This window comes from Echinops telfairi, unplaced genomic scaffold (genome assembly GCF_000313985.2).
Source record: "Echinops telfairi isolate 266 unplaced genomic scaffold, ASM31398v2 ScPeMD7_9;HRSCAF=40, whole genome shotgun sequence".
NCBI lineage: Eukaryota > Metazoa > Chordata > Mammalia > Afrosoricida > Tenrecidae > Echinops > Echinops telfairi.
This window is the reverse complement of record NW_022103906.1, coordinates 23,621,029-23,645,809: the sequence shown is the minus strand read 5'-3', so window position 1 is coordinate 23,645,809 and position 24,781 is coordinate 23,621,029. Positions and strand designations below refer to the sequence as shown.

General features: G+C 42.2%; 1 protein-coding gene across 1 annotated transcript in view; it reads left to right on the top strand.

Annotated features, from left to right (window-relative positions):
• PIWIL2 (piwi like RNA-mediated gene silencing 2) overlaps positions 1–24,781 on the top strand; it is a 76,147-nt gene that overhangs the window by 5,265 nt on the left and 46,101 nt on the right. The window contains exons 2-9 of the mRNA XM_004707594.2: positions 3,505–3,592; positions 3,728–3,866; positions 4,268–4,474; positions 5,052–5,162; positions 6,897–7,014; positions 7,581–7,705; positions 8,293–8,373; positions 10,103–10,216. Coding sequence (XP_004707651.1) covers positions 3,505–3,592; positions 3,728–3,866; positions 4,268–4,474; positions 5,052–5,162; positions 6,897–7,014; positions 7,581–7,705; positions 8,293–8,373; positions 10,103–10,216 — 983 coding nt within the window. The remainder of the gene's footprint in view (positions 1–3,504; positions 3,593–3,727; positions 3,867–4,267; positions 4,475–5,051; positions 5,163–6,896; positions 7,015–7,580; positions 7,706–8,292; positions 8,374–10,102; positions 10,217–24,781) is intronic.

The window sequence follows — 24,781 nt, the reverse complement described above, 5'->3', positions numbered from 1 at the left end:
TCAGCCTTCATTTGGGTTTCAGTAATTCCTCTCAGTTACATTACCCTTGATCAAGCCCTACCAGGCCTCCTACACCCTCTTCAGCACTGATTTGGATCACTGTTGTTCTCTTGTCCCTGGCTTTGTTAACACCACTTCCTTTCCCCCACCTTCCCCTCTCCCATGTCCACCTGGAGCTGTCAGTCCCATTGTTTTCTCCTCCATATTGTTCATCCAGTCTATCTTATTTAGACAGACTTGTGGAGAAAATTACATTCACAAGAACAAAACAGCAAAACAAAGCAACAAAAAAAACAACAACAAAAAACGAATGACAAAAAGAAAACAAACTAAAGAAGAAAAGCTTGTAGTTAGTTCAATGACTGTTTGTTGGCCTTTAGGCGTGTTTTCCGATAGAGTCTGACGGGGTGCCATGCCCTGGCCCCAAAGTCTATTTTGGTATTCCCTGGGGACTTCGTTGCTCTGTTCCCCTTGCTGTTCTGTTGCACTCTCTTAGTGTTTTGCTTCTGTGTGGTGGGTTCAGATCGGGCGCAATTCCCACACTGTGTCTCAGTGTTGTCCCCTGTAGGGCTATGAGTCAGTGAGGGATGTCTTGTCTCATAGTGGGGCCGGCCATATGGTCTTCTCTGTGCATTAGCTGTTCTGAGTGGGGATATCGTCCTCAAGGCATGGTGGGCCAGGATGTGCTCCACTCTCTGTTCCTCCCCCTTCTTTTGCTCCCATGTGCTCTGATGAGACATGTCCCTCTCCCAGAGCTGCAGATTCATTGCTGTCCTCTCAAATAAATTCTGGGGGAGGAGCTGGTGTCCATTTAGTTGTGATTGGGGCTGGCCCCTCAGACTTCTCCACTGGTTCCCTATTCCATGTTGCCATGTTGCATTCACATCTTGGAGCACCGGCTTGAAGTCTGGTCCCTCTTTCCTTGTGGAGATATAAACAATACTCTCCCCTTGGGTGGGTTAGTGCCCTATTCCCCCACTACCCATTTCTTTTTGTTTTTCTTCCTTTTTCCCCCCTCCTTTTTAGTTGGCTACCATATGTATCCCTGGATTTTATCTGGCCCCTGCCATACTACCTGGACCTCGTCGCAGGAATGTTTGTATGCCCCTTTTGCATTTTTTTAAAGTTACCTCAGTGGACTCATGTTCCTAGCAGCATTTCAGACTGACTATAGTCTCCTTTTAAAGTTCAGTCTTAGTTTCTTCATGGCTCCAAATTTTTCCAGCTTCAGGCACTAGTTCAGACTTCAGAAAGCCAGAGGGTTTCTTTTTATTCTTCTTCAGTCTGTCAACAGTGCTCTAGGCAAGTCCCTTTGAATGCAAATGCCCTGAACACTCAAAGCACTGGGTGGGGCTTATCTTTTCAGAACCTTCTTTGCAAGTATTTCCCATATTCATTTACAGTTTCAATTTAATGGCTAAAGGCAAGTAGTCTTACAAACTATTTCTACCAGTCATTTTAGCAATAACAATAGGCAAAAGAAAATAGTATAAACCTCCTTCAGCCAGATCCTACACTAAATTCTTAAAAGTCATATTTGATCCTTAACTATCTTAACTAAACTTTCTTTTTTTAAAAAAAATCATTTTATTGGGTGCTCTTACCACTCTTATCACAATCCATCCATCCATCCATGTGTCATGCACATTTGTACATATGTTGCCATCATCTTTCTTATCTAAACTATTCTTATGCAATATGGCCTTAGGCCTCTGACTGCATCAAGACACAGGGCGGTGCCTTTTGTCATCCATTTGTACCTGTCAGCCATTTGACCAAGCAGCATGGGCCACAGACTTCAAGGGGCCATTTTGCCCCCTGAGCTCAAATTTTATATTTATTACATTCATTTTTGCCATTTCAAACAGGAATAACCAAAGATAACAATCAAAGAATAGAATAAAAACTTTGTAACACCCCATGTTTTTTCCCAAGAAAACAATGAAGTAAACAGTGTGGGCCTATTAGACCTCTGGCTACCCAAGGAAGGACAACTACTGAGGCAGAGGTCAAACAAGCGTCCACTCTCCATCCTGATGCTTTGTTTCTCCAGTGCCCCACTGCCAAGATGTGTGTTAGTCTGGGTTGACTAGCGAAACAAATCCAGACACACCTGTGTGTAAGAGAGAGCTTTATATCAAAGAGCAATTATATATCGAGAAAACATCCCAGCCCAGTCCAGATCAAGTCTATCAGTCTGATAGTAGCCCATAGGTCTGATACTAGTCCATAATTCCCTCTTCAGAGTCACACAGCACACGCAATGATGTAAAATGCAGGAAGATCACAGGCCAGGGTGTGAAAAGTCTTGTGGATCCAATGGCAGTGGGAACATCTTAGCACTGGTTTAATGGTAATTGTAAGAACAGGATTTGCCTATAACAAATAAGTCTAAAAAATAATTATTTTTCAAATATCCTCAAAAAGGACACAAAAATGTAGTTACCATTATTTTAAGTAGAGTTGACCATATTTGATGTTTTATAGAAAGAAGCATTTCTGATGGTAGTTTTGTATGTTACACAGTTGAAATCCTTCGTGCCTGTGGCTGTTGTCACTTTCCTGTGAGAGCTCAAAGTGGCATCGCAGCAGTGGGCTGTGAGAATGGCTGCCGGAGAAGAGAAGCAGGGCTTGTTGGAGGTTGTTGAAAGGCCCACCAGTCAGCCAACCCACCCCAGAGCCTCTCTGGGGGCCCTAAACAGTCCAGCTTTGTTGGGAATTTATTGGCCTGTATACGTGTTACCACTTACGTTGGGGGTGCAGGATGTAAACTAGAAAAAACAGAAAGTGAGCTGTGTTCTAGTGCATTGTTTTATACTGTCCAATACGTCAAATGGACTTTTAATTGTTATTTAAAACTGGGGGGATAAAAATATGAACTTTTTGATCCTAACTGTTCATTCTCAGGAGTGCTGGTGAGCACAGGAGTCCCAGCCCAGTGGTTAAGCACTTGGCTGATAAGTGGACGGTCAGTGGTTCTATCAGCCGCTCCAAGGGAGGAGGACAGGGCAGTCTGCTTCGGTGAAGGTGACAGCCGGCCCTGGAGCAGCTCTCCTTGTCTGGAGCTCGCCGGCAGTCAGCATTGACTCAACCACAATGGGCTTGGTTTGGCATTGATGTTTAAAAAGCTAATGGCATACAACAAGTAGGACAAGGAAGAAGAAATGTCCTAAAATTGTTTGTAGTGGTGATTACACAACTGTTTTGAATTGCTTGAACTATTGAAATGCATGATATGTGAATTATACGTCTGTAAAGTTGTAAAAAAAAAGGTGATGATGTGACTGTAAGTATCTCATAATCTGAATTATATGTCTGTAAAGTTGTTGTAAAAAAAAAGGTGATGATGTGACTGTAAGTATCTCATAATCTATCTGTATCCCTTACGCGTGTAACATGTACAATTTTATAGTGGTATTTATTACTTACCAGGACTTTGTGAAAGCCACTTCTGCGGTTCTCAGTAGTATATCAGAATAACTTTATTCTTTGATTTTTCCACAGGAATCTGTAAGTTTAGTCCCCATGTTCCAAGGACTCGACCTTGAAACAATGCCTCATAACTCTCTGAAACAAGAAATGCCTCCTTCAGGTATGTGGGAAGCCAACTTGAGAATTGTGGTATATAATTGCTTTATTCTTAAATTCATAAGGCCTAGCTTGAGAAGAATTACATGGAAAGGTGTTTGACTCACCATTATAACTGAGGTTTGGCTCTCCCATTCAGGGAGAGGCATTTTTGGCCGAGGCTTATCCATGAACAAGGTGTGCAAGGACAAAGAAAAACCTCAACCCACTTCTCCAGGTCCTTCAGTGCTGGCAGCTGGGGATAGCAAGTTGGCAGAGGCTTCCGTTGGCTGGAACAGGTGGGTAACTCTGCCTTCTCAGGAAACTCATAGTCAAATGGAATCCCTTAGTCCTGAGGGAAACTCTTAATAAGGGTTGCATGTTTTCATATGGAAGAATGGACATTTTCCAAGTGTAGTCAGTAGCTGTTGATTCAGTGATTGGACAAGAGTCAAACTTGGTTTTCCAAAACTTCATTTGCCCTTGAGCTGATTGTACAGGCTTTCCCTGCGTAAGTCACACTTGCACCTCAGTTCTGCTGTGGGGATAATATCAATAGCAGTCATGTGGACCTGGAGAGATTCCCCAGGCTATGCTTGGGTTCCCGTGGCTGACTCCTCCCGAGAAAGAACATCTACTTGGAGTAGCGTAGACGGAGCCTGGTAGAAGCATGAACATGCCTCCATTTGCAACATTTCAGAATGCTTGGAAGAGGACATTTGGATGTTTCTCCGTTACCCTTGGGCAGAGCAGCTGGTGGGATAGGCAGAGGAGTATACAGACCTCCCAGTGCATGCGGCCTGATTTCTCGGGACCCACCACAGTTGTCATCACCGCCACTGCTGCCCCAGGCCTCGCTGTGCTCTCCAGATCACCCTCCAGTTGTGACTATGGAGCAGAAGCAAAAGTAAGTCGGGGACACTGCCACCTGGGCTTCATTGCTGTAGCAAGTGGCCTGTCTGCTTTGACTAGTTTGTGGTGTGTTGTGAACTATGTTTCCGTTGTATCTGAAACCTTCCTTAGGTGCTAGGGACTAGTTTTGGCCCCTCATGCCACCGGTTGGGGAGTTTAAGGGAAAGTCCTGTGAAGTGAAATGTGTTCAACAGAGAATGTCACGTGTGTCAGAGTGTCGAGTGGTTACTTCATCGCTCTCCAGTCCAGTGCAGATACTTCTTTGTCCGACTACACCAGGAAATCAGGAAGAATGCTGTACAGCTCACCTCTCTGTATAGAGCTAGTTTATTGTGTTCCTAGTGAGCTGGCCTCACTTTTCCCAGTGTCTCAAGCTCCTAATCGGACATCTAGGGTGCCGTTGCTTCTCCGGTACATGTTGCGAATGTGTCTTCCAACCTTCAGCATTTGCTTTGGCTTGTGAAATGCTGTTCTCTTCCCCAGGCTTAGGGATCTGTCAGCACGTGTGGCCAGTGTAGGTTTGTTGTTTTGGGTAGTTGTGCTTGCTTTTGTTTTTTATTTTTATTTTCCAGAGAACATTTTTTGAAGCAAGGATCAAAAGGAAAACCTCAGTCTTTGGGACTGAACCTCATCAAAATACAGTGCCACAATGAAGCTGTGTACCAATACCACGTGACCTTCAGGTATTCACACTGTGCAAATAATTTTAGAGCAATAACTAGGATTTCTGTAAGATAAGAATGTATGTTATCTGTCTTCTCTTTTAAGAACTCAGTCATGAGCTAGAGACTTAGTTGAAGTGGTAAAATTGAATGTGCTAAAATGTGTGTGGAGAAGATGAGTAGGTGGAAGCTGTTTTGAAGGCCAGCCTGATTGGAGGCAGAGAGCGAGGAAAGGGCCAGCTAGCAGGAAACCCTTGCTACAGGCTGTGGAAAGCAAAGTTAGGCTCCATTTGAATAAGGAGTAGATGGCTAACTTTGGCCACAGGAAAAATGCTAGTGGGTGTGCTTCTGAGAGCATCCTCGGTGACCTAATGGCTTTGCGGCAAACACATCACAGACGAGAACAAGGTCGTGAGAGCAGCTTTGGGAAGCAGCCCCTCACAATGAAGAATATGTAAGAGTAATGAGAAATGGAGCGGTAATTAATGGAGGGGTTGCTCTGAAGATTTCAATGAGCTACAAAAGCAAAACTGAGTTCACAGATAAAGAAATAATGCAGAGAAGAGCAGAATGGAACCACAGATGGGGAAGGTAGTGGGAATGTAAGGATCAAGGAGCATTAAAGCAAGAGAATCCTTGCTTTGAAAATGGGTCGACACGTAATGAAATAGAAAGGTGTGGAAGGAGCCTCACAGGGAGCCTGCATCCACTGGGAGGTGGAAAAGACAGGGATTTGTAGGTTTTAAGGTTGTAGATGTGCACCTTGAAGCGTGGTGGTGCTGTCAGGTAAGCCTGGGACTATTAGTTAGCAAGGTCAGAGATTCTGCCCCACTCATGACGTTGCTCCGAGTCAGAATCCACTCCAGGGAGGGGTTCCGACCTTCGATGGGCAGGTGATGTCAAGTCTTTGATCGAGTGTTGAGAGGATGGATCAGTAAGCAGGGCATCCTATAATTTTCTCATAGTCCGTGAAGGCAACTTTAAATACTGGGTTTAGGGCATATTCTGTGTATGAGGGTATTTCTTGAGAAATGTTTTGAAATGTTGTATGAGCGTATGCTTGCTTTTGAGGACAGGTAGGTTGCATTATTCTGACCCTTCCTAGCATTATGTGTGGTTAACCTTCGCAGTTGCAGAGCAGAGTTGTGTATTGCTGTGATGAAATAGGACAGTCATTGCATTAAAGCGACTGCTTGAGTTTTCTCAAGCTGGGAAGGTTGTGACAAAGAAGGAATCAAAGGTTGAAATTCCCATGAATGAAAAGAGGTTAAAAAGAAAGAAAGAAAAGAGGTTAAATGTAAATCCGGTTTTAAAAATGTGTTTATGTAGACTTTAAAGCATGGTTGTCAGTCAGTGGCCCATCCACAGGCCACATCTGGCCTTCCAGCTCTCAGTGCAATACGAGAGTACACTCATTTGCTGACGTACTGATGTAGACGGCCAGGTGGAGTTGTGACTGGGAAGCCCTAGTTCTTGCTCTGTGGGTCTTTGAGAAACAGCTTGCTGGTGCCTGGTAATGTTTTCACACGTGTATGTGGACATGTTACGGCATGGAACGACAGGTGGTTTTTTCCTTTACTTAGATTTTCTGATGTCTGCCGGGAGCAAGTGTCCTTTTTTCAAGTCAGAGTTGAATTTTTTAATAGAACCACTAGGTGGGGCCACAGTTACAAATTAGTACTCTTAACAGTGCACAGCATTAGTGAAAGTTCCTGTTTTTCACATGGCAGTAAAATCCTGTATTTTGTTTTCTAGCCCCAACGTGGAGTGCAGAAGCATGCGGTTTGGCATGTTAAAGGACCATCAGGCTGTCACCGGAAATGTTACTGCTTTTGATGGATCCATTCTCTATCTGCCTGTTAAACTTCAACAAGTGAGATCAAATAGGAAGTAAACTTTTCCATGAAACTTAAGGAAAACAGTGTTTTCCGTAGTGGGAGATGAAAGAATCCCTGGGCTGTGCTTTGCTGTGTCCAGGAGCCCTGGTGGTGCTGTGGGTTAGGGTTAGGCTGTGAGCTGGAGAGTGGTGGTGCAGACCCCCTAGGTGCTTCTCAGTGCGATGGATGATATTGTCTGCTCCCGTGGAGATGTTCATTCCCATGGGAATGTATATGGGGGACTTTTAAGAGTGAGAGTCAGCTTGACAGCAGTGGGCTCACGTTTTGGATTCCTCTGCTTAGAGGGAAAGAAAATTTCTGTTTAGCGTAATTGGGGAAACTTTCTCATTTGGTTTCTCATGAAACCAGTGACCTTTGACCTCAGCAATGGAGACTTTTTAAAATTCCAAGTTCAAAGGGATTCTGTCAAGTGTTCTCCAATCTGGGCAGCACAGGGAGGGAGCGCACAGAAAAATGAAGATAGCTTAGCGTCTCTAATAGTTGGCTTAAAGTAAGACTTGCTAAATCTGCCTTTTCTCGTGTGTGTGCACTTACTTGTTAGGTTCTTGAGTTTAAAAGCCACAGGAAAACCGATGGTGCTGAGATCTCCATTAAGGTTCAGATGACAAAGACCCTCGAGCCCTGCTCTGACTTGTGCATACCCTTCTACAATGTTGTTTTCCGTAGGTGAGAAACCGAAACTCGTTTTCTCTTTCGAGGATTCTTCCTTTGCAGTAAATAGATGAGACTCACTTCCTCAAAAATTCTCTCCCTAGTGATAGGTCAGAGTTGGATGCCTTAGCATCAGATTAGAGGTCGTTGGCTAAAGGAATGGCATTCCTTCCGGAACTTCCGAATAGTCCCTAATGTCTGCCCGGCACACACTAATTCCCTTTGCCAAGGCTTGTTGTCGTCATCGTAGACATCGGTGCTCTTGCATTTTTCCTTCCCTCAGAGCCACTGTGTAGGGCAGAGTAGAACCGCTCCTGTGTCCTGCATGCTTTGTGGTTAATGGTAAGAAGAAAATGTCAATTTAGCCTGGCTAAATTTAGATAATTGACTGGTTAATAAATAAGAAAGGGCTGCAGACAGTGCATAGACTTTAATATGCTTTGGTCATGTTATTTGGCAAAATTATTCTTGCTAACATAAAAGTTCCATTGCACAAAGAGCAATCCCTCTGACCCTTTACACTTCCAAAGTAAAGTGTAACTAAGGGGAGGGGAAATATTTTTTTCTTCTATTAGAAAACCTATTCTTAATTTTTATTTCAGGGTAATGAAACTTTTAGATATGAAACTTGTGGGGAGAAACTTTTATGACCCAACCAGTGCTATGGTACTGCAGCAACACAGGTTAGTGTTTTTAATTTTACCTCCCACACTGTTGAATAATCTAGGAAGAAATTTTTAAAAAATCATTTTATTAGGGGCTCTTACAACTCTTATCACAATCTATACATACATCAATTGTGTAAAGCACGTTTGTACATTTCCTTGCCCTCATCATTCTCAAAACATTTGCTCTCCACTTTCGCCCCTGGCATCAGCTTCTCATTTTTTCCCCTGCTCTCCCCCTCCCTCATGAGCCCTTGATAATTTATAAATTATTATTTTGTCATATCTTACACTGTCCGATGTCTCCCTCCACCCATTTTTCTGTTGTCCATCCCCCAGGGAGGAGGTTACAGTGAACCCTCGCCACTTCGCGCTTCGACTTCCGCGGCTTCACTCTATCGCGGTTTTTGCGTAACAGCGCATGCTCTGTCATTACTGCCACTGATTGGCTCATACTGCACACGCTTGATGCCATAAATAATATAATAAATGATAATTGTAACGTCCAAAATGTTTTACTGTATTTTCCCTTTTTCGTTTAATAAATTGGGTAATACGAGTGTAATGGTGACTAAAGGGTGTTTTTTCATGTCCTCTATGCTCTAACTACGAAAATATTTGATTTGCAAATAAGGAATCCTACTTCGCGGAATTTCATTTATCACGGTAGGGTCTAGAACCGATTAACCGCGATAAACGAGGGTTCACTGTATATGTAGATCCTTGTAATCGGTTCCCCCTTTCTACCCGACCTTCCCTCCACCCTCCAGGCATCGCCACTCTCACCACTGGTCCTGAAGGAGTCATCTGTCCTGGATTCCCTGTGTTTCCAGTTGCTATCTGTACCAATGTACATCCTCTGGTCTAGCCAGATTTGTAAGGCAGAATTGGGATCATGATAGTAGGGGGGAGGAAGCATTTAAGGACTAGAGGAAAGTTATATGTTTCATTGTTGCTACCCTGCACCCTGACTGGCTCATCTCCCCACAACCTTTCAGTAAGGAGGTGTCCAGTTGCCTACCGATGGACTTTGAGTCTCCACTCTGCACTCACCCTCATTTACAGTGATATGATTTTTTGTTCCTTGATGCCTGATACCTGATCCCTTCAACACTTCGTGGTCACACAGGGTGGTGTGCATCTTCCATGTGGGCTTTGTTGCTTCTGAGCGAGATGGCCGCTTGTTTATCTTCAAGCCTTTGAGACCCCAGACACTATGTCTTTTGATAGCCAGGCACCATCAACTTTCTTCACCAGATTTGCTTATGCACCCATTTGTCTTCAGTGATCACATTGGGAAGGTGGGCACCCACTGATAGGATGTTTTGTTCTTTGATGTCTGATACCTGGTCCCTTCTACACCTTGTGGTCATACAGGCTAGTGTGCTTCTTCCATGTGGCCTTTGATGCTTCTGAGCTAGATGGCTGCTTGATTATCTGCAAGCCTTTAAGACACCAGACGCTATGTCTTTTGCTAGCTTTCTTCACCACATTTGCTTATGCACCCATTTGTCTTCAGCGATTATGTCGGGAAGGTGTACATCATGGAATGCCAGTTTCTTTTTTTTTTGCCAATTTATTTCTTAATTGTGTGTTGCTTTTTTAAAAGTTTGCAATGATGTTGATTTTTTAAAATTCCTGATGCATTCTCATTATTAGGTAAGAACCACAAAGTAATGTTTCAAAGGGGAGATGGAAGTAGCCCGTGCTTCTAGAACCCTTGGGTAAAGATCACGTGTTTCTCAAGATTGCAGATCTGGCCGGGCTACGCAGCCAGCATCCGGAGGACAGATGGAGGTCTTTTCCTGCTGGCTGATGTGTCCCATAAGGTCATTCGGAATGATTCTGTGCTGGACGTCATGTGAGTGAACTCTACCTTAGCGTGCTAACAATTTCCTTACAAGTTCAGCCATCACTAGTAATACATGTAAATTAGGCTTTCTTTGTTTACAGTTTTATTGACGTGTAATTCTCATACCGTACATTTCAGTGGTTCAAACTTATTCAAAAGAGTTGTGTAATCTTCACCAGAATCAATTTTAGAACCTCTTCATTCTTGTACTCATTAGCTCCCCATTTCCTTCTAACCTCTCTGCCATAACCCTAAGAAACTTATTATTATTTTTATATTAAATGATCATTTTATTGGAGTCTTTTGCAACTCTTACAACAATCCAGACATCAGTTGTTTCAAGCATATTTGTATATATATGTTGCCATCATTCTTTTCTAGACATTTAGTTTCTATCGAGCCCTTGGTATCAGCCTCTTTGTTCCTCCCCACACCCTTGTGTCCCCTTGATAAATTATTATTTTCATATCTTACACCTTCCCCCATGTTTTTGATAGTTCATCCTTCTGGAGGAGTGTGTGTGGTTCTGTGCCTATCATTACGGTTGGCTTCCCTTTCCTCCTTCTCCCCCGCTTCTCTTCTATCCTTCTGGGGTCGCTACTCCCATTCCTGTTCCTGGGTTGCATGTGTCGTGAGCTTGTATCTCTATCTGTGCCTGTGCCCACGCTCTAGTATAACGCGCAGTGAAAGTGGGGGGGTGGGGGTGTGTGTGTGTGAGGAAGCCTCAAGGAACCAGAGGAGGATTGTGTGTTTCATTGGTGCTGTACTGTGCTCTGGTTGACTCATATGACCTCTCTGTGAGAGGATGTTCCATTGTCTACAGATGGACTTTGGGTCTCTGCCCCGTCCCCCCTCATTCTCAACAATATGGTTTTTGTTTGTTTATTTGTTTTGGGTCTTCTGATGCCTGTTACCCGTTCCTGATGACACCTCATGATCTCACAGGCTGGTGTGCTTCTTTCATGTGGGCTTGTTGCTTCTGCGTTCAATGGCTGCTTGTTTAACTTCAAGCCTTTTTTTTAACCAATTACTTTTATTTTAAAAGTATTTTTAAATACTTACATCTCTTAAAACTCTTATCGCAATCCATATTCATTCAGTATGTCAAGCACATTTGCACATATGCTGGCATCATCATTTTCAAAGCATTCTCTTCCCACTTGAGCCCCTGATATCAGGTCCCCATTTCTTCCCCTTCATTTTCCAGCCCTCCCTCCCTCCCTCTAAGTTATAGATTATTATTGTCATATCTTACATCGTTCTCTGTTGCTCCTCACCCACGTTGCTCATCCCCCTGAAAGGGGGTTATAGGTTGATCCTTATAATTGATTCCCCTTTTCTCCCCCTACCCTCCCCTAATCCTCCTGGTATCTCTACTCTCACTGTTGGCCCTGGAGTGTTTATCAATCCTGGATTCCCTATGTTGTGGGCTCTTGTCTGTAGCAGTGTGCATGTTCTGGTCTAATCCGATTTGTAAGGTAGAGTTGAGGTCATGATAGTGGGAGGGATGGAAGCACCAAAGAACTAGAGGAAAGTTATGTGTTTCATCGGTGCTATACTGCACCCTGACTGGCTCATTTCTTCCCTGTGACTCCTCTATGAGGGGATGCAATTGTCTACAGATGGGCATTGGGTCTCCACTCCATGCCCCCCCCCGTCCCATTCACCTTGGGTATGGTTTTATTCTGGGTGTTAGATGCCTGGTACCTGATGGTATCGACACCTCATAATCACACAGGCTGGTGTGGTTTTTATTATGTGGGATTTGTTGCTTCTCAGCTAGATGGTCGCTTGTTTATCTTCAAACCTTTAAGACTCCAGGCGCCTATATCCTTTGATGCTGGGCACCATCCGATTTCTTCGCCACATTTGCTTATGTACCCACTTAGTCTTCAGTGATTGTTCTGGAAGGGTGAGTATCACAGAATACCAGTTTGTTAGAACAAAGTGTTCTTTCATTGAGGAAAGATATGAGCAGAGGCCCGAAGTCCATCTACTTACCTCAGTGTATTGCCATATAAATATATGTACCTAGGTCAATACCTCTGTTTTTATGAACTAATGTATTTACATATGTACACACCTATGCTTATAGCTCTCCATAGCTTTGCTACCTAGATCCTTCCTCTGTTTCCTTTTACCTTCCTCCTGCCCCACCATCACGCTCGCCCTACTTCCTCCTCTTAGTACTTTCTCTCAGCTAGATTGCTGTTGTTCCAATACCCCTAGGGTCTCTGCGTCCTCCTTGTTGACTTTCATTCCCTAGTTGTTCCCTGTCTATGGTGTTTTTTGCTCACCTCTCCCTTCCCCTGCCTCCTCCCCCAAGTTCCTCTGGGACTGTTGGTCCTGTTGCTTTCTCCGCGAGCTTGCTTCCCATGCCTATTTTATATAAGTTGGTAAACCAACAATAACCGAGACCAAACAAGAAGAAAACAAAAGATTGAAAGAAAGGTGGGGGGGGGGGGGGAGGAAAGAAAGAAAGAAAGGTGGGGGAAGAAAAAAAGAAAGGCGGGGAAAAAAGGAAAAGAAACATATTTCCAGGTCTGTCCACTGACCTTTATGACTATCTCCCCATTGGTCCCTGGAGAATTCTGGGAGCTGCCCCTCTTAGCCTGAAGCCTATTTTGGGGGCTCTTTTGGGACTGTGTGGCTTTGCTTTGCTCCCGTTGCTGATCTGTTATGTTCCCTTTGTGGTTGGCCCCACTGTGGGGGGTTCAGACCGGACTAACTCCCCGCTCTGTGTCCCAGTATTGTCCTCTGTCACAATATGCGCCAGTGAGGGACAACATGTCTTGAGCTGTTGTCGGCCCTGCAGTCCTTTCTGTGCCACCGCAGCTCCGTGCAGGGCGTCGTTCTCTAGGCTTGGTGTGCCCATATGGAGTCTTCTAAGACACTTACTAATCCAGTTCTGTGTCTCTGGATTTACCTATCCAGGATCTCACATAAAGACAAACATACAAACCATACCCCTCCCCCAGCACCCAACAACAAAACACAGAAAGACCTTAATTCAAATGAAAGCAGAAAATAATGAAAAACAAGACCAAGGTATTAGTGTTTGGTTTTCTAATGGTAGACTAGAAGGAGAATACTGAGTGGGATTCTGAATGGAGATCTGTACATTCACTTAGGAAGTTTATTTAAGTCTCTGGTTCAGCAGGCCTAGTTTAATATGCACACATCAGAATATTTGTTTAATAATATGTGGCATATATGCTAACACAATGCAGATTTGTAAAATCTAATAGCTATGTAAAATCTGATCTTACACATAAATTTGTGCACCTTTTAAATGTTTTCAGTATATACTTAGAACTGAAACTGCTTAATAAAAGTAATAAATAATTTTAAGGCTTTTAATATATAATAAAACTTAAAACAGACTTACTGCCATCGGGCCAGTGGTGACTCATAGTGACTCCCTGTGGTTTCTGGGAGTGGTTATAGGAGTAGATAGCTCAGTCTTTCTCCTGTGGAGTTGCCGGTGGTTTCAAACTACTGACCATCTTGATGTGCAGCCCAATGTGTGACCACATGAAGGCTCCTGCTAATATATAATTGGTCTTTAAGTAAATCCTGTCAAGTTAGCCTCTGGAGGTCTTATGGTTTGCCAAGTAACTGCTGGGTATTTAGCTTAGAGCTCTTTGTTTATTTGTTACATTCAGTCATTTAATCAGGATATACTTGGGAGGCTCAGTTATAATCCAGAGTCTTGAGATAATTATCTATTGACAAAAATAAAAGAAACTCTCCTCATACATAATGAATAACAAGCATATGTTTAGTGTAAGAATGGTAAGAGCTATAAAAAGGAAGAAGTATAACTCATTCTGATGGATCAATAGTACTGGGACTGGAAAAGTAGAGAGTTGCAGTTTTAAGTAGTCAAACTTATTTGAACGAACACTTGAACATTATGAGGGAATTAACTGTGCTTGTTAGTCTGGGTACTTTAGAGAAACAAATCCACAGAAACTCATGTATAAGAGAGAGTTTTATATAAAGGGTAAGTGCATATCAAGAAAACATCCCAACCCATTGCTGCCCAAGCCCACAAGTCCAACATTAACCCATATGTCCAACACCAGTCCACAAAGTCCTCCTCCATCTCACAAAACACACGCAATGATGCAGACTGCAGGAGGAAAGCTGAGTCAGTGAATGTGTAAGCATCTCATCTCTCGCAGGGGTCTCCACACGGCTGCTCCAGCACCCAGGGCTGCATCGGGGTAGGTCCATGTGGCTTCTCCTCAGGGATGTCTTGCAGGAAGTGAGCCTTGGCAGCTAAAGCAGGGAACTGGCTAAGGCAGCTGCACCCTGGTGGGACCATCAGAAAGCAAGAGATCCGAGAACTAGAAAGGTGAGGCTCACCAAGCTATTTATCTCTCCGCCCTTCAGTCAACCCCACCTGTGTTTATCGGCCAGGTTGGCACAATAAACTAACTACTTCACTGTTTGACTGTATGGGGAGAAGAGAATTCTTGATAAAGGTGAGAATGATGTATGCCTGAGTTGTTCAGGGAACAGCACAGATGCCAGTAAGAATAGAGCAGAGTAAGTTGAGTTAGAGTGGTGGAAGAGAGGGGAAAAATGGAGCAGCTGGTAATGTAGGGCCTTATAAGCTATTATGAGGATTTTATCTTTCACTCTAAGTGACGTAGGACTTTTAACAAAGGAGTGACGTGATTTGTTTAGGTTCTTAAAGGATCACTAGTAACTTTGTGGAGAATACACTTGGTGGGAAGAAGGTAGTACTCAAAAGACCAATTCAGAGGCTTGTGGAGTAATACAATTGAGACAGAATGGAAGCAGTGGACCTAGAAATACTCGATTCTAGGTATACTTTGAGAGTAGAGAAAAAAACAAGAAAGAGCTCCATTCAATTACCTGATTGGATGTAAGGTGTGAGGATGAGAAGTTGAGGATAGTGCAAACTTTTTGTTTGGTGAACTGGTACTTATGTTACTTAGACTAATATGTTCTTTGATGGTGGGATCATGTGTCAATCAGATTAGTGTACACATAGACCTAGTTCCTAGTTGAATACAGTATGTATTCGATGTTTATTAAGTAAAAGCATACGAGGGTGTACCCAAAAAAACCTGGACTGTGTGCAGCGGAGCTTTTGCAGTACACATTTTTCCTGCTAGGTGAGCATCATGCAACTTGCTCGGAGTTAGTGCACCCAGTGGTGTTGCCTGGGAAGGTTCTCTCTGGTCATAGTGAATTTTTCATAAAAGTTTCTCTAGAAACTCATTTTTTGTGATCGTTGATTTACGAGAACAGCGTGCAGCTGTGAAATTTTGTTTCCTGCTCTGGAAAATTGCTGCAGAAGCTGTTGTGATCTTGAACACAGTTTACAAGGCCAGCACTATGGGAAAAACTCAAGTGTATGAGTGGTTTTCTCCTTTCAAAAAAGGTGAAATGTCAGTTGATGATAAACCTCATGTTGGACGTCTGTCAGCTTCCTGAATGGAGAAAATGTCAACCTGTAGTACATTTGGAATTCACTCTACCAGGTCAGAATGTTTATCAAGCTATTTAGAGGTTCTGAAAAGATTGCGTAACAGTGTGTAGCAAAAAAAGCCTGACTTGTGGCAGGAGGGGACTGGTTTTGCCACCACGACAACACACCTGCTCACGCAGTCATCTCAGTGTACCAGTTGTTGGCAAAAACACAGCTTGCCTCTCTTGTCCCATGCACCTTACTCACCAGACCTCGCTCTGTGTGACTTCTTTTTGTTTCCACAAATGCAGAAGGACATGAAAGGACAGCAATTTGATGATGTAGAAGAGGTGAAGAAAAAAACTGAGGGAGGTGCTGTCAGACACCCAAACAGATATGTTTGAAAAATGGAATTACAGGTTTGACAAATGTAGTAAGTGTAATGGAGAGTACTTTAAAGGTGATAAGGTTGATTTGTAAAAAAATTCAAATACACAACTTTTGAGGAAGAAAAAATACAGCTTTTTTGAGGGGTACTCATATTACCATCCCCCAATATTAATAGCAAAGTTAAAAATTATTCTGGTGAGGATATGGAAAGACTGGAACCATCATATACTGTTGAACTATAAAATGGTGCACCTACTGTGGCAGTTTGGAAGTTTCTCAAAAAGATAGGAATAGATATACCATATGACCCAGCAATCTGTCTGCTTTTATATATCCTAGAGAAATGAGAGCCTCAACATGAATACATATGTGTGTGTGTGTGTGTGTGTGTACACATACATACATATACTGCCACATTTATTGTAGCCCATTTCAGAGTAGAAAACAAGATGAAAACAATTTAAATGCTCATTATTTGGTACATACACACAGTGGCACACTATGCAATATTAAAGAATAACACTCCATGAAACATAACATGGATGAACCTGGAGGACATTATGCCGAATCAAACTAGGCAATCCCCAAAAGGACAAATACTCTATGAGACCACTGTTACTAAAAATGATATGTATGTATGTATTTTTTTCCCCCTCCACACTGCAGAACAGTGAGTTTGCTAGCCGAAGTTCATTTTTGTTATTCCCACTAAATGACTTTCCTCTGATGGGTCTGGGGAAGAAGGTACTGATTACATGATATGATTCAGCTATGAGTGATTGCTACTCTGCTGGCTGTAAGGTAAGCCATCTCAGACACAGGAAGGAGGGGAGTCTCCCTGTCACCAGGAGTCAGAGTGTAGCACTTCCTCTGGACCGTGAGGTCTCTGCTCTGTGAACCTCCTTCATCCAGTAGATAGCTGTGACAGCAGAGGAGTAGTAGCAGCAGCAGGATCAGGAGCCAGAGCAGTGGATTTCCCACCCGACAGAGCGAGTAAAGCTGACTATCTGTGGCAGGAGTCTGGCTTGTGGAGCAAGGCACTTCTGGGCACATACTTCAGAGATCTGGGTTTGCTGACTTGGTGAACAGGAACTGAGTGGCTTCAGGTTGAAGCTTCGAACCAGAGTGGCATGCCCTTTGGGTGTTGAATAACAGTTCAAAGAGCTTTGTAGCATACCCTATCAGAACAACTGTATCCTGCACATTTCTCACTTCTGTCACCTTTTTATGTCTCTAATAACTCTGTGATTGTGAACATTGTGAGTTCTGTGTCTGTTGCAATGAATTATAAAACCTAGCCGAATCGGAATCAACTCGATGGCAGTGAGTCAGTCTCAGCTGAAAAGTAGAGAGTGCTGTGGGAGCAGAACAGGACACTAACCATTCTCGATGATTCTGAGGGTGGGAGGAGTAGAGGGAGGGAAGTGAAGTCAGGAGCAAGAGGTGTAGTCAAATGTTGCTGGCAGTGAAGGGAGGTTGGCAGGAAGAGATGAGTGGGGAAAGACTGGGAGGTTTGCAAGGTTGAAAGCAACAGAGGCAAATGGTGTTCTGTAATGCTGGAATAGTGGTGGTTCTGTGACTAGATGCTTGGATAGGCATGCAGGATGAACCTCTGTGGGAGGGAAAGCCAGAGTAATACCATATGGATTTTACAGAGGGTATTTGTATATGTGTATTTTGATGCAAACGTATCTGTGAATGTGGTGGAGCATAAAGGGGGCAAAGTTAGGAAAAACTTCTTTGACGTAATCACCCTGATGGAATGAGTTGCTGGACCTTGGGGCTCAGGATTGTAGTCTCGGGACATTTGCAGTCAATTGGCATAATACAGTTCAAAAATATTTTTTCTACTTTCTTCTTTGATAAGTTCCCTGTCAGTGTACTGCTGACAGGAAACTGCCACAAGTCCAGACTGGACCCAGAAGAGGACATGGGACGAGGAATATCATTGCTAATGTCAGATGGATCTTAGCTTAAAACAGAAAATTCCAGAAAGATAATTGCTTGTGTTTCATTGTGCAAAGACATTTGACTGTGTGGACCATGATAAACTGGATCACCTTGAGAATAATGGGTATTCCAGAACACTTCATTGTGTTTATTTGGAACTTAGACTGGACCAAGAGGCAGTTGTGTGAACAGAACAAGGGAAATACTGTATGGTTTAAAATCAGGAAAGCAGTGTGCCAGGGTTGTTTCTTGTCCCCATACTTTTTCAAATTCCATGCTAAGCAAATCATCAGAGAAGCTGGATTCTATGAAGAAGAATGTGGCATCAGGATTGGAAGAAGGCTTATTAACAACTTGTGGTATGCAAATGTCACAACCTTGCTTGCTGAAAATGAGGAGGAATTGAAGCACTTGCTGATGATCAAGGATCATAGCCTTCAGTGTGGATTACAACTCCATGCAAAGAAAACCAAAATCCTCACAACTGGACCAATAGGTAACATGGTAAATGGAGCAAGGTTGACATTGTCAAGGATTTTTTTCTCTTAATCATCTTATTGAGGGCTCTTACAGCTCTTAAAACAACTCACACATCAACTATATTACATTTGTGCCTATGTTGCCATCATTTTCAAAGCATTTTCTTTCTACTTGAGCCCTTGGTATCAGCTCTTCTCCCCCCCCCCCCCCCCCCCCCCCCCCACTCTCCCATCCTTGTGAACCATTGGTAAATTATAATTAATTGTTATTTTCATATCTTATGCTGTGTACTGTCTTTCTTTGCCCATGTTCCTGTTGTTAGTCCCCTGGGGTAGAGTGTGGGGTTATACATTGATCATTGTGATTGGTTCCACTCCCCCCCCCCCCCCCCACACACACACTTTCCTTCCCCCTCATGGTATCGATACACCCATTCCTATTTTTGAGGGATTTATCTGTCCTGGATTCCATGTGTCAAGAGCTCTAATTTATACATGCTCTTGTCTAGCCAGATTTGTAAGGTGGAACTGGGTTATGTTAGTGACATTGTCAAGGATTTTGTCTTGCTTGGATCCGTAATGCTCGTGGAAGCAGTAGCCAAGATATCAAAAGATGTGGTGCATTAGGTAAAACTGCTGCCCAAGAGTTCTTTAGAGTATTGAAGAGCAAGGATGTTACTTTGAAGATTAAGGTGGTGCCTGACCCAAGTCATGGTATCCTCCATTGCATCATCTGCATGTGAAAAGTTGGACATTTAATAAGGAAGACCATAGAAGAATTGATGTATTTGAGTTGCACTGGAGAAGAATATTGAAAATAACAAAAGGACTGCCAAAAGGACAAGCTGAACTGTATTGGAAGAAGTATGTCCAGAGTTCTTAAGAGGCAAGGATAGCAAGACTCATCTTACATACTTTGGACATACTCTCAGGAGAGACCAGCCCCTGGAGAAGTATGTTATGTTTAGTAAAGTGGAGGGTTGGCAAGAAAGAGGAAGGCCTTCAATGAGATGGATTGACACAGTGGCTGCACCAGTGGGTTCAGGCACAGGAACGATGGTGTAGGACCATGTAGTGTTTTGTTCTGTTGTGAATAGGGTCACTGTGGGTTGGAGCAGACTCAATGGGAACTAAGAATAACATTTTTATAAGTAATCACTGGGATCTTAAAAGCGCATGAGAAGTCATGTAAGACCCAACTCTTGGGCTCTTTGCAATAGGAGGAAAGAAGAATGAAAATCAAAAGAAAAGTGAAAACAACTAGTTCAGAGAAATAATGCACCTCTTGAGCGTCTGTCCACACAGCTCTGAAACCAGAACTAGATGATGCCTGGCTGCTACTATCAGTTTGCTCTGAAAAGAATCAGGTTAGAAAGTCCTAGCTATAGAATGGGAGAAAAATCTGAAACCAAACTCAGAATGATAACAGAGTAGATTTCCTGGTCAGCAGTCTTATGGGACCCATGAGACTGGCTCTTAGTCACCCTTCAGTTTGGAACTGAACTTGCTCCCATCCAGGTTGGAATAGACAACTAGGAACAAGAGGGCACCGTATACTCAAGACCAAGTTCAAAGAGTTGGGAAAGAAGGAGGAATGGAAATAGGAAACCAGGGAGGAACTAGGATCAGTAGTAAGAATTTCAACAAAGCATGTATGAATTGTTGGGTAGAAAACTGGTGATCTGATTTGCAAACTTTTACCTAATTTACAATACAAATTTTAAAACAAAGTTACCTCATTGAGATGTCCTGAATTTCGAAAAGATAGAGATCTCCAGTATGGTTTTTCTATTGTTGCAAATAATGCCCTCATTAAACATCTGTTGCATCCTCTCCCCTAGGTCTTTTTTTCATAAGCTTGCTAGACCATCTTTGCATGTTGCTTCAGGTGACACCGAGGAGATAAAGTTGAACCATGAAATAAGCAGACCTAACATAACCAGATGGGTCTACAAAAGAGCCACAAGTTTTGGTACTTAATTGTTGAGTTAGTGTTATAGTAATCCACTTAATATAAACAAATGCATAGTTTTGATTTCTTAATTCTGATTATTGGGGGACAAACTCTTATGACTTCTTGACTATGGTATATACCTTTGTTAGACAATTAGGATAAAAAATACCATTTTAAAACTTTTCTTTTTCTTTTTTTTAAAAATCAATTTATTGGGGCTCATACAATTCATCACAATACATCTGTACATTTGTTGCCCTCATTATTCCCAAAATTCGCTTTCCTCTTGGGTTCCCGGGAAAACTTTTTCTATACATAAGTAGGATATTAAAGAAAATTGACAGAATGCTGTGATTTACTTGTAATATTGGAAGATCAGTGAAAGGCAGAACTTTTTTTTTCTGGTAGTGCTGTGGCACATACACTCTGCCAGAACTGTTTTGCTTATTTACGTTAATTTGCATTGATTACATTTCCACACATTACATGTGAGGGTACATTTAAAAAAATCATTTTATTGGGGGCTCTTATAGCTCTTACCACAATCCATACATCCATCCATTGTGTCAAGCGCATTTGTACATATGTTGCCATCATCATTTTCAATATATTGTCTTTCTAAAAATTGAGGGCACATTTTTTTTACATGGGTATGTTATTTGCAAAAAATACAGCATATATGAAATAAAAGAGAAAGCTGAATTGTCTACTAACAATGTACTTATGAATTCTTATGGAAGAATTGAAAAGATTGCATTTTAGGGATTTCAGGCTTGCAAAGGTAGGCCAGCGTAGACCAACATTGCGTGTAGAAACACAAGACTGTTGTTGATTGACTCTCAAACATGTTTATGGAATGAATTTCATCCCTGATGAGCTCACTCTAAATGCAGAAGACTAAAGATGGCATCTAGTGTTTATGGACCGAAGATCATTGATTCTACAGAACACCAAGCAGGATAGTCCTAAAAATTAAAAGAAGCCTGTGATTATTTGGCGGTAAACAAAATTAAATAGATTTCTCTACTTTCAGACTTTTCAGAGGTTGATATGTTCATGTGTGTTGTGAATCTCCAAGAAGGGTTTGTAATATGTAGAATGGCCTGTATTTGACTCTGAAACTTTTCTATTCCCATGGATGTCCTTGGAGTGGGGGAAAGGCAAGCTTTCATCCTTGACTTACATAGGGATTTATTTTAATTTTATTTATGATTATTTAAAAAGTTTTATTGGCACTTCACATGTCATATAATTAAATAATTAAGTCATATCAAGAGCTGTACAGTCATCATCAGTCAATTCTAGGACAGTTTCTTTCTTGAATTCATTGTTATTCATGTAATTTTAATATTTCCACATGTATAATTCAGTGCCATTGATGATTTATACACTTCGTGTTGTACAACCATTATTGATATCCTTTTCCAAATTCTTCTACCACCATTAATATAAACTCAATGCCCTCTTAAGCAAGAACTCTTCCTCATTCATGGTAACTCATAGGTCAAGTGTAGTTCCTTTTATAGTGTGTTTTTTTTTTAATATAATAGTCACACATCATAATTTCCGTAGTTAAATCACTTTTTAAAAGAGTTGTATATACATCATCTCTCCTCACCTTTTCTCCCTGCCACCCCAAACCATTGCATCAATTACTGTCTTTATGCATCCACTCCTTCTGTGCTTCACAAACTGGGAAATTGAACAGAAGCAATAAAAAAACAAAACAGCAAAAAGAAAACAGTAATAATATAAAGATAAAAGTACAAATAAAGAGTAAGAAAGAAAAGGCTACCATCAATATTTAAAAAGCCATAGAAGAAATTTCTACTGTGAAACAAGAAATATTTGATCCTAGAGCAAATTCTGTTTGGGTCAAGAGGCAGGTCAACTGACCAAGTATATTGTACCATGGTTCAGTCACCAAAATTAAGCTTCCATTAATCTTTGTGTGATAGTAAAACTTTTCTAGTGCCTCACCTGTGGCTAGAAGGGGATCTTCCAGAGGCTTAATCTGGATTTGGGTCTCCCACTGCCCTCCATAGCCTTCTACGAATAAGAGTGTTCACAATGTAAGTTCTGGAACATTTCCCTTCATATTCGGGTTTGTCTTCAGCTGCTTTGGAGGTGTTCTTCTTCACTGTAAACTTAGTGGACAACTCACTCACTTGGCTGCCTGTTTGAAAAAACCCTTTAAGACCCAAGACGCTATTCCAGCGCTTCTCAACCTTCCTTCTGCGGCGACATACAGTCCTCATGTGGTGGTGACCCCAACCAGAACATTATTTTGGTTGCTACTTCATAACTGTAACGTTGCTACTGTTATGAATCGGGTGACCCCTATGAAAGTGTCGTTTGGCCCCCAAAGGGGTCGTGACCCACAGGTTGAGAACTGCTGCACTATTCTAATTGATTGGCGGAACACCATCTGCTTTCTTCACCACACTTTGCTGTAACACCCTACTCTTCAGTGATCTCTTCATGAAGCTAGCTATGGAGCAGGGCCAGGTTTTAAAAACTAACCTTTTGAATTGGGGCTAGAATTAAATGGGAACTCAGAATTTATCTTGTTTTCCTTAAGTTATGAACTCTGGTTTACTTTGGCGGTCTTATTATGACAAGAACAACAAAACAGGCAGAAAAACAAAAACCAAACAACAGAAGAAAAGTCTTATCAACCCCTTTGGGTATAAGACAATTGCATTGATAACATAAATAATGTATCCAGTGACAGAATTTAAGATAGCATTGATAGAAGGAATTTATGCAAGTATAGTCCCAACTTCGAGCTGCACTCCCTGAGTGGTGGCTCCCTACAGATAAATTTCTTAATTGAGCTCTGTTTACACAGGATAGGAGTTAGTACTAGGGGGAAATTTCCTGTATTCTCACAAATGTAAACCCTTGCCTCTGAGGTTACGGCCTGCCATATTAATACAAGGAGAGCTTGGAGGTGCTAAATAGATGGTGGTCTGGGCCCTTTCATTGAGCACACACTAAGCCATGAGCCCCACTCAGTCCAATGAACGCGCTTTCCACCATCTGAAGATGACCTTCCTTTGCTTCCTCTCCCATCAAAGTGTTTGCTTAGTCAGGCTTCCACGTTGAATCCTTTTGATGTGGCCTATGTTGCCTGGAAGGCCTGTGTCTGAGGTCATAGTGCTTAGGCCATGATGTGGTTCACTGTGGGTTGGGTAGTAAAATATTCATAGCGTCTACCCAAGAACATAAAATTGGGTTTATTTTATCCTTAGTTTCCCTACAATTACTTAGCATCCCTTCCTGATGTAAAGTCCCTCCCCATTTTACCCACCATGCCCATCAACAGAAATATCAGTGCTGCTTCTGAAATGTACAAGGGGGTACCCCCCAAAAGCCAGAATTATGTTGGGGTGAGCAGAGCTTTTGTAGTAGGCACTTGTCCCACTGGGCAAGCATAGAGCAACTGGCTTACTTTTAGTGTACCCAATGGTGTCACCTGGTTCTTTCTGGTCACAGTGAATTTTTTCATAATAGCAGTTTCGCTTGAAACTCACTTTTTTGTGATGGTTGATTTAAGAGAACAGTGTGTGGCTGTGAAATTTTGTTTCCTGCTCTGGAAAAATGCCACAGAAACTGTTGTTATGTTGAACACAATTTACAAGGATAAGCGCTCTGGGGGAAAACTCAAGTGTATGAATGGTTTTCTCCTTTCAAAAAAGGTGAAATGTCGATTAATGACAAACCTCATGCTGGATGCCCATCAACTTCCTAAACAGACAAAAATAACTACTCATAGTGAATTTGGAGTTTATCCCACCAGGTCAGACTGTTAATCAAGCTTTCTATTTAGAGATTCTGATAAGATTGCATAACAGTGTGTGACAAAAAAGGCCTGCTTTGTGACAGACAAGGGACTGGTTTTGTCACCAGGACAATGCACCTGCTCATGCAGCCATCTCAGTGTGCCAGTTTTTGGCAAAACCCAACATGCCTCTCCTGCCCCACACACCTTACTCACCTGACTTTGCTCCATGCAACTTCTTTTTGTTACCATGAATGCAGAGGGACATGAAAGGACAGAGGTTTGATGACATAGAAGAGGTGAAGGAAAAAATGAGGGCAGTGCTGTTAGCCATCCAAACAGATGAGTTTGAAAACTGTTTCCAAGAATGGAATCGCAGGTTTGACAAACGTATTAAGTGTAATGCAGAGTCCTTTGAAGGTGACAAGGTTATTTTGTTAAAATTTAAAAAAATATGTAGCATTGGAAGGAGAGGGTGCGAAATTGGCTTTTTTTGGGTACCCCCTCATAGATGCTTCCCTTCCCTGGTGTTAACTTAATTTTCTAAAAAGATTTCTTCTGCCATCCCTGT